The 14,838-nt window shown below is 37.7% G+C and overlaps 1 protein-coding gene across 2 annotated transcripts in view; it reads right to left on the reverse strand.

The window, feature by feature from the left end:
* LOC129574062 (PAS domain-containing protein cky-1) overlaps positions 1 to 13,714 on the reverse strand; it is a 29,193-nt gene extending 15,479 nt beyond the window's left edge. The window contains exons 1-3 of one of the 2 annotated variants that reach the window (XM_055455424.1): positions 13,440 to 13,714; positions 10,549 to 10,915; positions 482 to 663 (exon numbers count right to left, since the gene is read on the reverse strand). In XM_055455424.1, coding sequence (XP_055311399.1) covers positions 482 to 663; positions 10,549 to 10,610 — 244 coding nt within the window. In that variant the 5' untranslated portion in view covers positions 10,611 to 10,915; positions 13,440 to 13,714. The remainder of the gene's footprint in view (positions 1 to 481; positions 664 to 10,548; positions 10,916 to 13,439) is intronic. The other variant, XM_055455433.1, reaches the window with a different exon arrangement.
* Positions 13,715 to 14,838: the final 1,124 nt, after the last annotated feature.

The following is a 14,838-nucleotide window of genomic DNA, read 5'->3' on the forward strand; positions in this document are numbered from 1 at the left end:
TTTGAACCAATATCGATACAATTAGATGTGTAAAAATTATTTTAATAGACATTTGAGATAATGCGAACGGCAAACAGTCAACGGAACCCAAAATCGAAGTGTGAAAATGAAAATGCGCGAAGGAGAGAGCGAAGCAAAAAAATGCGATGGCAAAAGTGAAGAGAGCGAGCACAGCACACACACAATGATGTGGTTCGTCTGATAAATAAGAGATAAATTAGAGCAAAATGGGCGTAAAATGCTTATCTAAAGTGTTGCATTTCTAATTACGTTCATTTCGGTGGAACGAAAACTGCAACACCAATAGCCAGGGTTCGTGTTCATAATTTTCAGTTTAATGGAACAAAAGATGGAATGCTGATATACAAACGGTGTGTTCGAACTAAAAAAAACGGTGTATCGAAAAATATTGCTATCGAATGAATGCGATTCACTTCGCATACACATTTTCGATTTTCGATTTCGTGTAAATAAAACGTACCTTGTTGGAAGTAATTGGCTTTTCGCACGTAGACACAGACCAGTGCCATCAGTTGCAGCTGTGACAGACGTTGCCTTGTCGACTGTGGCAACGGTAATAAATCACGTAAATTTGCTATCTCCGTGTTAATTAGATCTCGCCGCAGCTTTGACGCGCCTTTGGTTGATTTATTGGTGTCAAATCTGAAACAAGAGAAACAAACGAGAAAAAAAATGATTTCAATTTCCAACAAATCATAAACAAATGCATATATATGCTAAATTTAAATTCCCTTGAAAATGGTACTCAGTGTCAGTGTGATTTACACCGGCACCGAGCCTAACTGCAAACAACGACGTACACACACACACACACAGAGAAAAAACAGTATTTGATACCGCGATGAACCGTTGATAAATCATAACATGTGTTAACACGAGTGCAAGTTCAAAATGCAATCTCGATCGCACAATCGAAATGTCAAAATGCGCAATGCCGAAGCATTGAAAAGTAATGCACACCGCATGGCAACGAATGAACGAATGAGAAAAAAAAGAGAGCCAAAAACCAGTTAAATGTGCGAAATAATCATGTCAAATATAAGCATAAGTGTTTGCATCGTGCGCTGCATGAGATGAACTTTTTTTCGTCGTTTTCCACTGTTGCACCAGATCATAACTCTGATGCACGAATGATGAAAAGCCACAGAGTGGAGAGCATCCACGCAGCCGAAAAAAACAACAACTGGATAACAAAAAGCAAGAAACTAATCAAGCAATCTGTCTTCATATGTAAAATGTTCAGTCGTCCAAATGATACGGAGACGCGTTACCTCTTCTTCGTCTTTTTTCACCATGATAACCTGCTGAGTGAGTTAATATAAATACAGCTATTGCTTGATACAATTCACGTTGACGAGATGTGAGTACGATGTGCGCGCGCCAGGGAAAAAGTGTTAAAATGACGAAAGATCGCTAAATGAATTGTTGTGGAAGGATTGAAGAGGGCAGTGTAGTCAGAACAAAACAGGTCAAGCATTCAACAATCTCGGCACAGTGCAGAGCATACGAATGCGGCCCACGGATAAACAAGTTCCATTTCAATTCCATTTTCCATTTTTACACGCAAATTGTGTATCTCATCACATATCATAAGCGATGGCATTTTAACATAAATTATTTTATTAGTTTTGTTTACACTTTTATCGCGCCCCAATTCACACTGCATCAAGATCAAAATGATTGGTTTGGACTCGAGGCAACGCAACCGGCAAACAAATGAGAATCATTCTACATCGAAATATATCGCTCTGAGAATTTTATTTGATCCGTGGTGAGTTTGATGCCTTCTCTCTCTCTCTCTCTCTCTCTCTCTCTCTCTCTCTTTCAGCGTCGACTGATTTAAATCGAAAAATAGACAACTCATAAATTGCACGGCGCGCGCGAGCGTACGTTGAATCGCGCATATTTTATGTGACAGTGTTTTCAACACGTTGTCCGGCCGATGAATGCCAGCCAGAGATCCAGCGGTGAAAATGTCATCGCAATCACGATAAAGTTCAATGGTATCTCATTTGCCACTAAATCACTCACACAATCCCCAAAAAAGAATGAGCTCCTTTACAATGGTTAAATTCTCTGTTCATTTCTCTTCCGTTTTATCTATTCGCCTCATTGCATCCACTCGGTATTTTATGAGAACCACACTCATTCTACCACTTATCATTCTTTTGCAGCTCAATTTGAATGCGCATGCACTACACACGGCTGTCAGTTCACATGCATCTCAATCGTTGTTGGTTCGATGCCATTCTCATCAACATCATCACCATATTGTCCAGCCATGGTTATTAACTTGATGATACTATAATTGAATGAAAGATGGAATGCAAACGTATTCACTCAGCTTCGTTCGTTCGGGCACCGCAGAATTGCGGTCGGTTTGTCTGAAATGAACGATTTTGCACAGGATGCAGAAAGACGGAAGACACAACAAGATGTGCTTACGGACACAAGTGCAACAAGGCACAAAAAGTATTGGAAGGAAAAAAATAAGCAGCAACAATCAATTGCGTCGCATTGAACAGTTATAAACAAGTCATGTGTGTGTGTATGCGAATGGCCATGAATTTCGTTCGATATAGTATTTCTATGGGGCCGCTCTTCTCTTTCATCGGAATGTATATCTGTTTTGTGTGTGTGTATGTGTGTGTCGTGTCAGTCATCAATTTAGGCATTCAACATCTTTGTCGTATAGTGTGTGATGCGCGCTCGTTGTGTTTTCCAGGTTCAATACCGATAATGCCATGCAATTGACGGCTTTGTTTCACCTTGCCTGTAATTTACATTTTTCGCTTAGCATCTGATTGCATGCGCAATAGTCCGCATTTTTTTCTCGCTCTCTTCTCGCAACTTTTCAACAATGTGCCAATCATTTTATACAATTCATTGTCAAATTTTTCTTCGTTGCTGTTGTTTTTTTTCTGCTTTCGCGCGCACACACATTCTAACGCAGAATTAATGCGCAGGCAAACGAATTGCAACATAGTAAACGAGACGCGTTGTATGCACGTCATTGTTGTTGTTCTTCGACAGGCATTCTATCGAATTGATTCGTTCGATTCAAAATTCATGTATTTTTGTTAACGTGCCAACTGCCACTTGCAACGTTTTTTTTTATGAACATGCATACTACAATTTTCGCAATCAAATTCCATTATTGTTTTATAGCTTGGAGCAGCAAGATTAAGTCTGTACAGAACTACGCTGCGTTTGTTGCCTGTGAGAAGAATGGTTTCTGTATCTTTTCCATATAGTGATGACGATAAAATGTAATCATGTAATAATTCTTCAATTATTATTGCAATTTTTACGCCATTATCGGGCATTTCCCCCCACTCAACGCGTTATCAATGCCACGGAATCTTCAGCGACCGCTTCAATGTGATGAAATCTGATGATGATATTAAAGGCCAAATTCATCAGAAAAATGATAAGCGGAGTTTAATATTCAATCAGGCATTTCCTGGTGTTTTCGTGGAAAAGACAACTGTTGCCTTTACTGTGACGATGTAACTGTCGCCATTACTACGACTAGGTAACTGTCACCTTTAGTATGATGAGGTAACTGTCGTCAAAAAAAACCGTTTTCGTTCAATATCAAACAATCTGCGACACATTGGCTCAAAGGGTGCGCCACTCGATTCCAATTAAATCCTGTTCGGCTAAATGGTTTCCGTTTTCCGCACGGAACTATAGAAGTTGATTAGGATCAATAGACAACCGCTGGAAGGAAACAAATCCTCGGAAACTCATTAATATACAGGAGATAACCTCAGGTATGACGACTGAACAATTTAAATCAGTGTTTGATCTCGATCACTATTTAAATAATAAACACATAATTCACAGGCAACTATTATAAAATCGATGATCAAAATTCAAAGCGCATAACTCATCCATTTCAATTGTGTAATCGCACCCAAATTTCAATCGATACTTTAATCTAACGCACATGAATTGCTCCGTTGGAAACAAACTTGGAAATATCGTGCACGCACGTGCCGAATAGCAATTGCGTCGCAATTTGGAAAGGGTGCCTGAACAATTTTATTAATCTATTCAATATTTTCTTCGACGGAGTCAAGTCGGAATCATTAGGCGAAGAAATTGAGGAACGATTCGTTGAACTGAAAAAAGATCATTTATTATCGGGAAAATTATGCGTGAAACGGTACACAGAAAAAAAATTAAAACAAGCGAATTAATATTCATTAGACACAACGTGCGGCTTGGCTTGACTTGTGCTCGAGTGCGTAATATAAAAACGAGCGCTCGCGCGCGCGCTTTTGAGCACTTTCTTCGTGTGTATCCTCACAACACATCTATCGGTTATGCCGCTCGTTGACTTCGGCAAACAACTTCACCGGGCCCAAGCAAGCACCAATAGAATTTATCCATATAATTATCTCTTCTATTAAGTACATTCAAAGTTTATTGAGTGTCGGAGCTCTTTGCCGAACACCATAATTTTTCTGTTAACGTATGCCTTTTCTTTCGGCATCTACCGATTCGAGCATTTGGAAAGAGAGAGAGGGAGAGAGTGGGATCGAAAGAGAAAAAAGCGCGTCGTTTAGAGCGGTAAAGGTGTCTATTAAACGCTTACTTCGCGTACAACAGTTATGCGTGTTACAAAATGCGCACGAGACCACCAAACCATCTATTAAACGATTAACCAGTAAATTTTTAATAACTTGGATTTTGGCTTGTGTGTGTGCGCTGTGCGTGCGCCGCAACATGATTGAATAGTAGGGAGAAAAAAAAACCTATGGCGGCATTTTTTGCGCTAGAGTGTTGCTTTTTTGCTATCGAAGAAAATTACCATAAATTCTCTGATTGAGCTATGGATAAAATGACATTCTTGCACTTGTTGACATCATAATTTTCGACTTCTCTTTCGAAATCCATGCCTTATCTTACTTGAGGCATTTCAAATTGGCTGTAGTGCCTTTTAATTAGTCGAACATTTGAATTGAATTCTACCACTTGTGGTGTCTGTCGGCAACAACTTAATCAATTTTTGCAAATTGGACTTGATTATATTTTGAACACCTTTTAACACTTTGTCGTATTTTTTAATTGATTTCAAGCAATCATTTCTGTCATTTATGGCTTACATTTCAATTAGGTTTTCTTTGGAAATTAATCGGAGGTCATTTCTTCCTTTGAACGGTTCACCGACTCTCGATAACATGTGATTTTATTTACATTTGAGAGCGATAGAGAGCGAAAAGAACGGGAAAGAGCAAGAAAGGGCGAGAGAACGAGTGGATTTTCTCACACCGACGTATTTGTCACATTGAATAGATGAATGAGCGCTCTATTCAGAGCACTTCATTGGTATTATTAATGATGTGTGCCGTTAGAAGATTCAATGAAACCCAAATGTACGCGATTACAATCGGTGATTGCAACAGCATTCATTAACAAGAAACAGATTTGTCATTGTTTTAGAAGAATAACAAAACGGAAAATAAGTGATTTTTACACGGCAAAAGGTGAATGACGCAAAATAGATCGCATTTGAAATGCGATCGGTACAGAATTTTCCCACAGTATGTTTTAGGTGAGTGTATGATGTGTGTTCGAAAGCCACACACATGAATGCAACAACCATTTGGAGAAAAAAAAATGTAAACCACACACCATCCTCGGTACGGTGTAGACAAAGACGAAAGACAGAAATAATTAATCGTTTGTGTCTTTGTTCTTCACCATCGAATTCCAGCGAACAATATTGTTCCAATTACAACCATATGTTTAAATTCTGTATGCATAATTGTGTGGTTCAACTTCCAAATAAATGATATTGAATGAAGCGCTCGCACTCGCACTCGCACTCGCTCTCTCTTCCACACACACAAAAGGCAAGAAAAATCTCGGAGCATTTCAGGTCTTTATGGTTGTGCCATTGTTAAATTCAAATGTTGCGATAATAAAAGCGAAGAAAAAAATAAGCAACAACATTTAAATTGCATACAATTTTCCGTTCGTTTTTTTTTTGGTTTCGAATGTGTATCGGTATCGCGTGATGATGGTGTAGATTCTTGGTAATATTAGGATCGCGATGTGACAATGTGCGTTTGGTTCGCTGCGCTGCTTTGCACATCGATTGCGCTCAATCTCAAGAGACGAATTTTCTACGTAGGCGTTTGAAAAAATAAAACGCACACTCTCGGGAGAACACCTAGCGAATGGGTTTTTCGCTCGAAAATCATCCACATCGGCATCAGAACAATAGGATGTTATGCGTTTCGAATTGCAGCCACAGCGAGATGCACAAGACACAAACGATAAACGTATATCTCACCGTTTTCGTATCTGTTTCTCGGTTTCTGCTGCTGCTTCTCGGTCGCAACAACCATTTAATAAATCGTTTGCTGGCTAAACGATAAAGGCAAACACAATTCACGGGGCTACCAGGTGTTGTTGCATTATTTGAAATTAGAAGAGACTGCGATGTGTGTATGTGTGGACAAATGCTCGCAAGCGCACGCACGCATCGATTTATGAAATGTACAGCAGCCACGGGATCGTTTCTCGGTAAATGGATAAGACAAGCGCACGCGCACGCGCACAGACGCGACAATGTTTCAGGAGAAAAACAGTAGCCATGTAACATGATCGCATTACAAGTTCGATCGAACACAGCAGAACCAAAGGGTACACATTTCTTGGTGCATATTTATAAATGAACTGTGCGATGCGTAGAGCGCTCTTCAAATGGACCATTGCTTCTTTTTTTTTATTTAATTGCTTAAATGAGGACCTTTTTTGATCGTTGCTGGTATTTGATTGCAAGCGCATCTATCGTGTTATTTTATCTCACATTTTTTTTCTGCTAGCTTCATTCAATTTGAAAACAGTGTTGTTGTTTCACAGATACGCGGGTAGCAGATCGAATTTTCGAGCCAAAAGACAATTCGCATTCGATGATTGCATCATTTTGCTCAAATTACAGGCGCTATAATTCCAATTTCAGAACAATCAGTGCGCAGAACAATTGAATGGGAATTCATCCAATTAATTGTGAACGCGATCTCAAATATAGAAATTCGAGTCAAATGTCCTTTTATTGATATGAAGGAAAAAAAACGATGAATGCCAGCCACAATTAGACATTTATCGAACGTAAAGTGGTATATTGTCTTCGCAATCAATTTCAATGGCTCAAATTATTCTCAATACAAAACATTAAAATTACAAAATAAACAAATGAAAATCATTTTCGCTTCGTCTGCTGGAATCGCAGCTGAAGTCAACAACGTCTTGGTGATCACATCACATTTCAAATTCAACCGTACGATTCGTGCATCATCAAAAATGCATTTCCCCGAGGCAAGTGAACTTGATGTGTTTTTTTTCTGCTTCTGATTTCATTTGTTCAGCTCAAGCGTTAAAAAACATACATGTTTTTTGTATACACGTCCATTTCGGTGGTTTTGTTGATTTTCCAAATTACTATTATTTAATCAAGCAATTCTTTTTTGTCGGTTTTGTTTCCTTTTTGAAGCTGTGCATTTTAAAATGCTTGAAATTATATTGTTATTGTGTGTGTTGCATTTGACAGAGAGGAACTAAATAAATGTTGGCCACTTTATACGACTGATTGCGATCCGCTCGATCGTTATACGATTGTACTTCATTTCCATTCTTCCGTCGATGGTTTTTTTTGTGTGTGTTCTCGACCAAACCTTTCCAAATACATCGCACATTATTGCTCATATTCAATTAGCACCGGGGCGCTAAAAAGGAACAAAAACAAGCATATGGCTCAAGTTTGATCATACAGACTATGGACGCGGCTCACAACGCGCTTGTTTATTAGCAAACAAAAGCCGATTCACAGAAATTGAATGGAGAGCAGAAAATTAAAAAAAAAACGAATTAAAAAGAATTCTTCGGCTGAATTTGAGCTCATTAAAATCAGTCACCTCGCTCATTGTCAAACACACCGTCGATACAGCTATATATGTTAAATAACATTTCCTGATTTCTATCTAAATATTTCCATCTCACATATCGCACTGATCAAACTCATCATTAATTCGAACTTAGAAAACTTTGCGCAAATTGTTTTTTTTTTCATGTGAAGAATCGATGTGAAAAGTCAAATCACTTGTTGTGGATTTTCTGTTGCGAAAACGTTGATCGATGTCAATTCAATCAGAAGTGATCGTTGTTGTTGTTTTTTTTTCTGCCATGCTTAGCATTTCAAATGAATCGCATCAATAACGCTGCAAAATCGCTCGTCAGCTCATTCATACAATTCATGTGTCAATATTTACTGAATCTGGCAAACAGTAGCTGTGACATGTTTTGACTCGCGAATCGTCACAACGTCGAAATTAAATGAGAAATGAAAAATTGGTGCGCTCATTTTTTTTCCAGCCTGCTCCATTACGCGCGCGAACACCGCTGCTATGTTTGCAATTTGCACGCTCAATTTACATCGAGAACAAAATCCGAGAGCGATTTAACACACAAGCCACAGATATTCCCGACGCAAGTTTGCTCAACGACAAACGAGTTAATCATATGCACAAAATGTCAGTCAGCAAATCGACGTTGTGTTGATATTCTGGCGTCAAGCCGTTAAGCAAATATTAAAAAGTTACATTGTTGATTTAAATTTAAATTTTACGATATTTATTTAGCATTTTCCGTAACGTGGATTCGTTGACGCATTTTATTCCCCTTCTGTTACAATTTATGGCGTGTATGTGTTTTCTCTAGGTGTCAACAATAACGGAGAGGGCGTTCTAATTACAGATATAAATACAGAATAAATTATCGTCGTGTCTTTCGCTAAATTTTTGAAGAAATTCATTTTTTTCGGGCTTCCAACTTGTGTCCACTACAGGTGACAACTTCAAATAACGAAGCATAACTAAATGAAAATTTACATTTTTTCCCTTTAATTTCTTCCGCTGTTATTTGTTCGAGTCATTTCTTTGGTCGGTCGGAATAAATATGCTCGCGCTTCTGGTTGTTGACGTATGACAAGTATTCAGTGCAGCGTAATCAAAGCTTTAGCAATTCTGTGGCTACCGGCGTTAATGTTACACTCTACAGGGAAAAATACAGTTCACTGAAAAAAAAACTGATTTCGAATGAAGAAAACATACTCGGGATACTTGTCAACTTTTTCTTTGCCATTTGAGGAGCGGCACCGATTGAAGTGTCCGTATGAAGGAATGAGATGTGTGTGAAAGGAAAAAAACAACTGGAATCTAATTCAAATCTTACTTCAAACAGATGGAAATGTTGATATCGTCGCGTAATACGTCAATCGTTGTGGTGAAATTGCAATAGCAGAGCAAATCGAGTGTGCGGCTATGTGTTTTAAACACATATTTCAATAAAGATAAGCAAAATTTGACATTCATTCAGGCTAGAAAAAATGATAATCCATTCCAAGTCGTAGAAAAATGAAGAAAAAAAACATTCAAATGCAAATGTTTTGAATAAATCAGTAAATTTCCTGAATAAAAAATGATTGTGCAATATCTTTTCTCTCTCACAGTGGCAAGTTTGAGTGAAATATTTGTGCGGCCGGATGACCGATCAGCCAACAGGAGTTTGTGCTTTGTTTAGATAGAGAAATGGTTTTCGTCGGCACATTGACAGCCATCACCGCGGCAACAATCGATCACAGTGTCACATCATGAAATGCAAACGAAACGAAGCGATCTCGAATGAAAAACTCGGCACACTCGATCAGCTCGATATTTATGAGCACATGTGAATCAAAAAAAATCCCTCTGAACACAAAGGTTGCCACATTTATTGGTGTATTTTCTTTTTCGTCGTTTGTTCATATATGCAAATGCGAAAGCGTCTTAGGGTATTCTGTTCCAATTCTTCTCGATTTGATCGAATGATATTCAAATGAGTATCTTTATGTGACACAAAATAAAAACGGGAGACGATATCGATTTGAAGTATACGGACGGAATAAGATTGATTGAATTTTATGGGTCCATCAGTTGGTGTGACAGTTGACAGTGGTTGCCGAAGCGAATAGTAACCATTTCACTGCAACCGTACATTTCAAATGCATAACGAGTTTCGTATTTCACTCAATCAGGCGTCTATTATAATCGCGATCAACACCATACGGAAATGTTTACCTCTCGTCGTCGATATGACCGTATTTATCAACAACAAAATATCTAGACGGAAATTGAAAGAACTTAAGAACAAACACAATTATACACATCAACCGTTCTGCCGTGGTGGTCCGTGCACCGCGCATGTTTTATTTTGATAGCGATGAACCGAACAAATGAATCAATCAAAGCGATAATAGAGTCAAGTTGATGTCAACACTTGCCACATACAATCGTTTCACTTCGACTTTGAAGAGGAAATCAATCGATGGCAATCGTTTACATTAAATCAGGCCAATCATTTATTGAATCAATCTAGGCGTTCTCAACAATAATCGGTTGAATCTCAACATTCTGCCAATCTTTCAAACGTTCGCTTAACAGCGACTCGACTTTTGCTTAGCGTGAGAAAACTTACCGCGTAAACATTTTGCTTGGTTCAAATGAAACACCGTCACACTGATTCAGTTTCCCGAACATATGCACCAAATAAGCATTTAATACAAACTTTATAGAAAATATTCCCTTTTTTCTGGCGTTTCGATTCAAGAACAACACTAAGTTTAAGCACTTTTATCACTATCAACTCATAATTCTGGTTTCTTTGATTTTTGTCTCTTTTTTTTCTTCAATTGTTCACTGTTTTTAGCACCTTATTTTCCTTTTTTTTCTCTATTTTTAGCATAACATTTTGACTGAATTTTCTTCAGGTATCGAGTTCATTCGTGGCTTCAAGGTTTAAGCTGCTCACTATTTTCCGTCGGCGCTTCAATTTTTTTTTATTCCTGTAACGAAAAAGAAAAACGGCTGTAGAAATATGTTGTCGAGTTTTCAAGAAATTTTTAGAGCTAAAATGGGCATCGACCGGACGGTCGCAGAATAATAACGCGATGGCATTGTTTTATAATGTTGGCGCCTGTGTGAGGGTTCGTCGTCTAAAAGCGATACACGGAATCTTTTATTCGATTCACACACTTCATACTGGCTGAGACAGTACTTGCATTCAATTTTCACAATTCACTACTAGACGGGTCTGTTTTTTTCATCGCTGGATATTGTGTCTGTGGTCACAATTTTACTTCTGAAAACCACCCGCTGGTTGCATATTTTTTTGTCTTTACATTCAGTTGTGTTTTTTTCTTCTTCTGCGAAGTTTCGCTAAACTTTCTCTCTTTTTTTGTTGTTCAATAGCTAGGAAAATTCCCTTTGACTTGTGTTCGTTGGTAGCGAGTCTTTTTTTTTATTTATTGATAAAGTGAAATCAAATGAAGTGAAGAGAAAAAAACTGGAGTGAATCTTGTGGGACTGATCATTGTTCCGAGCTCATGAATTGAACCACAACAATAAAATTCATACAAAAGATATGACAAAAAAGAGATGTTACCAATTCGATATAATTCTGTCGCTTGTTTCATTTAATACAATACATAATAAAAAGAAAATCTGGCAAGAAAGCGACGACATGAAGAGGGAGAGAAAGAGAGTGAAAAAAACCACAACAAATCATAAATTTCAGTATTTTTGCGATCTGTTTTTCTCTCTCGAATGCTGCACTTGAATCAATACGGTGGAATGAAGTTGGATTGTGGCACATATGTAACCTACATATATCTCTCTAACCGTCTGCTCACATAATCATTTTTCATGCACTTTTTCAACAATTGCACGTATTGGACGACAAAAAAGTGCGCGCGCACCAGAGAGAGAGAAGGAGCAAGAAAAAAAATCGCATCCAACGAGTGCATATTGCCCAATGTCCAGTGTAACAATCTGAGATTATATTTTACATATATAAAACAATGGGCCATGCTTATGAATTTATTGAACCGAATTCCATTGGACGCTAACAACACGCATTCAAAATACCAATGGTATGTGCGACATGGATTTCTTTCGTTGTTGCATTTGTCGCTTGCAACGAAGGTGAAAAGCCCAGCGAAACTTGTGCGACTTGTACCATCATTTTTGTTCCCTTCTTCTTCCAGGTAATAACAGATTCCATTGTAAGTGAAGAGAGAAAATCGTTACTTTCGAAATGAAAAATAAAAGGAAAAAAAAAATCATTTTAAAAGACACAAAATCCATAGAGATGAGACGAAAAAAAATGGTACGCGATCTCAAAGAGCAAGAAGACAATGTTTGGTCGCATCAACACAACTTATCTGCAGAAGATTGTGACCGAAGGTTCAATGTTAATATCGGACAAATATTTTTGCATGTGCACCGTTGCGAAATCTCAGCGATATATTTTATTTTATTACAGCACCATTCAGCTCCTGAAGTAAAACTATGAACGGCGTATCAAAAAATCGCAATCAATGGGAAAAAACACATTGTCATTGAGGTATCCTTTTGGCCATATTCTACTATTCGAACGAACATTATGTGCATTTGAGACGATACAGCGAAAAATTGCTGTAAAAACAATAAAATATCGACCGAAAAAAAGAGAAAGAAATATTCAAAGCGAGGCAGCAACTCAAATATTCATACGAGCCACAGTAATAATAGTAATCAATTGAATATTGTAAATTTGAAACAATAAACCATGTACAAAATGTGAACGATTAAGAACGAAAAACAACAACAACAACAACAACAACAAGAGCGATATTATTGTATTTCGTTCTGTCCTTCCCATGAATTGGCACTGGCAAATGCTGATTGCTTTTGTTCTTTGGCTTTCAGAAAATTTTAATGTCTCTATATTTTTTTATTTATTTTGCGATAATTTTTGCAGCGCAAATGTTCCAGATATATACAGTTTTTTTGTTTCGTTTCGCTTTTCGCACACTTCACATAAATCCATTGAGCACAATCGATTTTGCGTATTCGTTCACTCAATTGAATCGTATTTGTGTTCTTGCCGTTTGCGAATGGCAAAAAAGAACATTCAAACCAAATATTTATCTATGCGGGAGGTGAATTGAAAATGTCGTTTTTTACATTGCCGCTGGCTTGGCACTACGTTCGCGCTTGCATTCGATTCATAAACTGTAAGCGGCTGCAATTTATGTCAACAACAATCGCTTTTTGAACGTATCAAAGTGGTTATTAGACGAGCGCACGGTTTCAATGCTCGACAACTTAACATTCGAATGAATTCTTCGGGCAATCACTGAATCAAGTGCGATATGGATTTTATTTTCAATTATTATCATTAAGTTGTTATTGACAGCTATGCCTTTTAGATCATAACTTTCAAACAAACATTGATTTTTTTTTTCAATTTTGTCGCAATTATCGAACAAAAACTGCTAAAATCTTAAAAATCGAATCGAAAAATCGTATTAATTTGTGAAAACGTACTTCGCTCAATTATCCTTTTTCAAACACCAAATTCAGTAAAAGTCTTTAAATGTCATAGCTTTTAGTTCAACACACAAAATTGCAGAATAAATTAAAAACAAATCTCCAACGAACAAGAAAACTTTGTTTAAATCGAAAAGTCAAAAAATGTGCTTGCGCAGGGACGACGAAAACGTATCTCATTCGAGTCGGGTTAGGCAGGTAGAATGTAATGTGCTCGGCCCTGTCGTTCGTAAAAAAAAGTGGTTAATCGCGTCGCGGTCTAAACGAATACTGAATCATAACATTGTACCAAACACTTGGTGAAGCGCTCTTTAGACGGCACAGGCGAACGATTTTGCTTTTCTTTTTATTCACATTGTTTATTACACAGAGTGAGAGATATAAGTTTCTTTGCATCTTATTTTTTTCTTCTGTTCATTCCATATATATTTCGTTTCTGTTTGAGTTGTTGTGCTTTGGTATTCGTTCTCGTTCCTGCTCGGTGCAATACATGTATGCCATGTGCGTGCTCATACACTCATTGAGTGCGATCGCATTTGTTCTGTGTTCGATCGATGACTGTGTGCAGCAGCAATAGCAGTAGTAACAGCACGGCGAGCTGATTTTGTAAGCGCAGTTTAAACACCGACACATATGATATGGATATCTAATACCCAGGTGAGTGTTGAAATTGTTGTTGTTGTATTGCCGTTGATCCGTTCACCGTGTAAATCGTCGTTGTCGTCGGTGACGGATTGGAAATGAATGCTGTTTGTAATTGAAGAATGGCTCGATTTGAACATGACATTGTTTGTATGCGGCTTGTGATCACCGAAATAAACAAATCGAACCGCGAAAAACAAAACCGCACGAATAAACTTTAAACATTACCGAATCTCACGCATTCAACATTACGTCACATCACAATCCCAGTGGAATTAATTTAGAATCGAAAATTGATTAAATGCAATCGCAACGATGGGTTTTTTGATATTTTCGTCAATTTTCGTAAGTCGTTTTTTTTCGCCGCTGATGCTACCGCGAAGTAAACGTTGCAAGGGAAAAAAAATGTTGATTTTTTCCTTCCCAACGAGCTTAATTATTCATGTTGAATATTGTGTGACAACATTTCAAATCGGTATGCAAATTCAAACGCAAAAGAACACAAAACACACAACATAAACCGACACGACATTGCATCATGGCGCTTATCTTGTCTCATGCCATGCATTTAGCAAACAGAAAAAAATGAAAAAAAGAAGGCATTCGAGTTAAGTTATTCGGGCCAAAGAAGATTGTTGTGTTGTCATCAAGAATGACAACGACGACGAATCAATTGTTACATTCTACCACGTGTTGTTGATATTATTATTTAGCCGTATTTATACCTCGTCTCGCTGCTGCTCTTGCTTGCTTG

Source organism: Sitodiplosis mosellana, unplaced genomic scaffold (assembly GCF_009176505.1).
Source record: "Sitodiplosis mosellana isolate CC-2019 unplaced genomic scaffold, AAFC_SMos_1.0 Smas_scaffold_1, whole genome shotgun sequence".
Taxonomy (NCBI): Eukaryota; Metazoa; Arthropoda; class Insecta; order Diptera; family Cecidomyiidae; genus Sitodiplosis; species Sitodiplosis mosellana.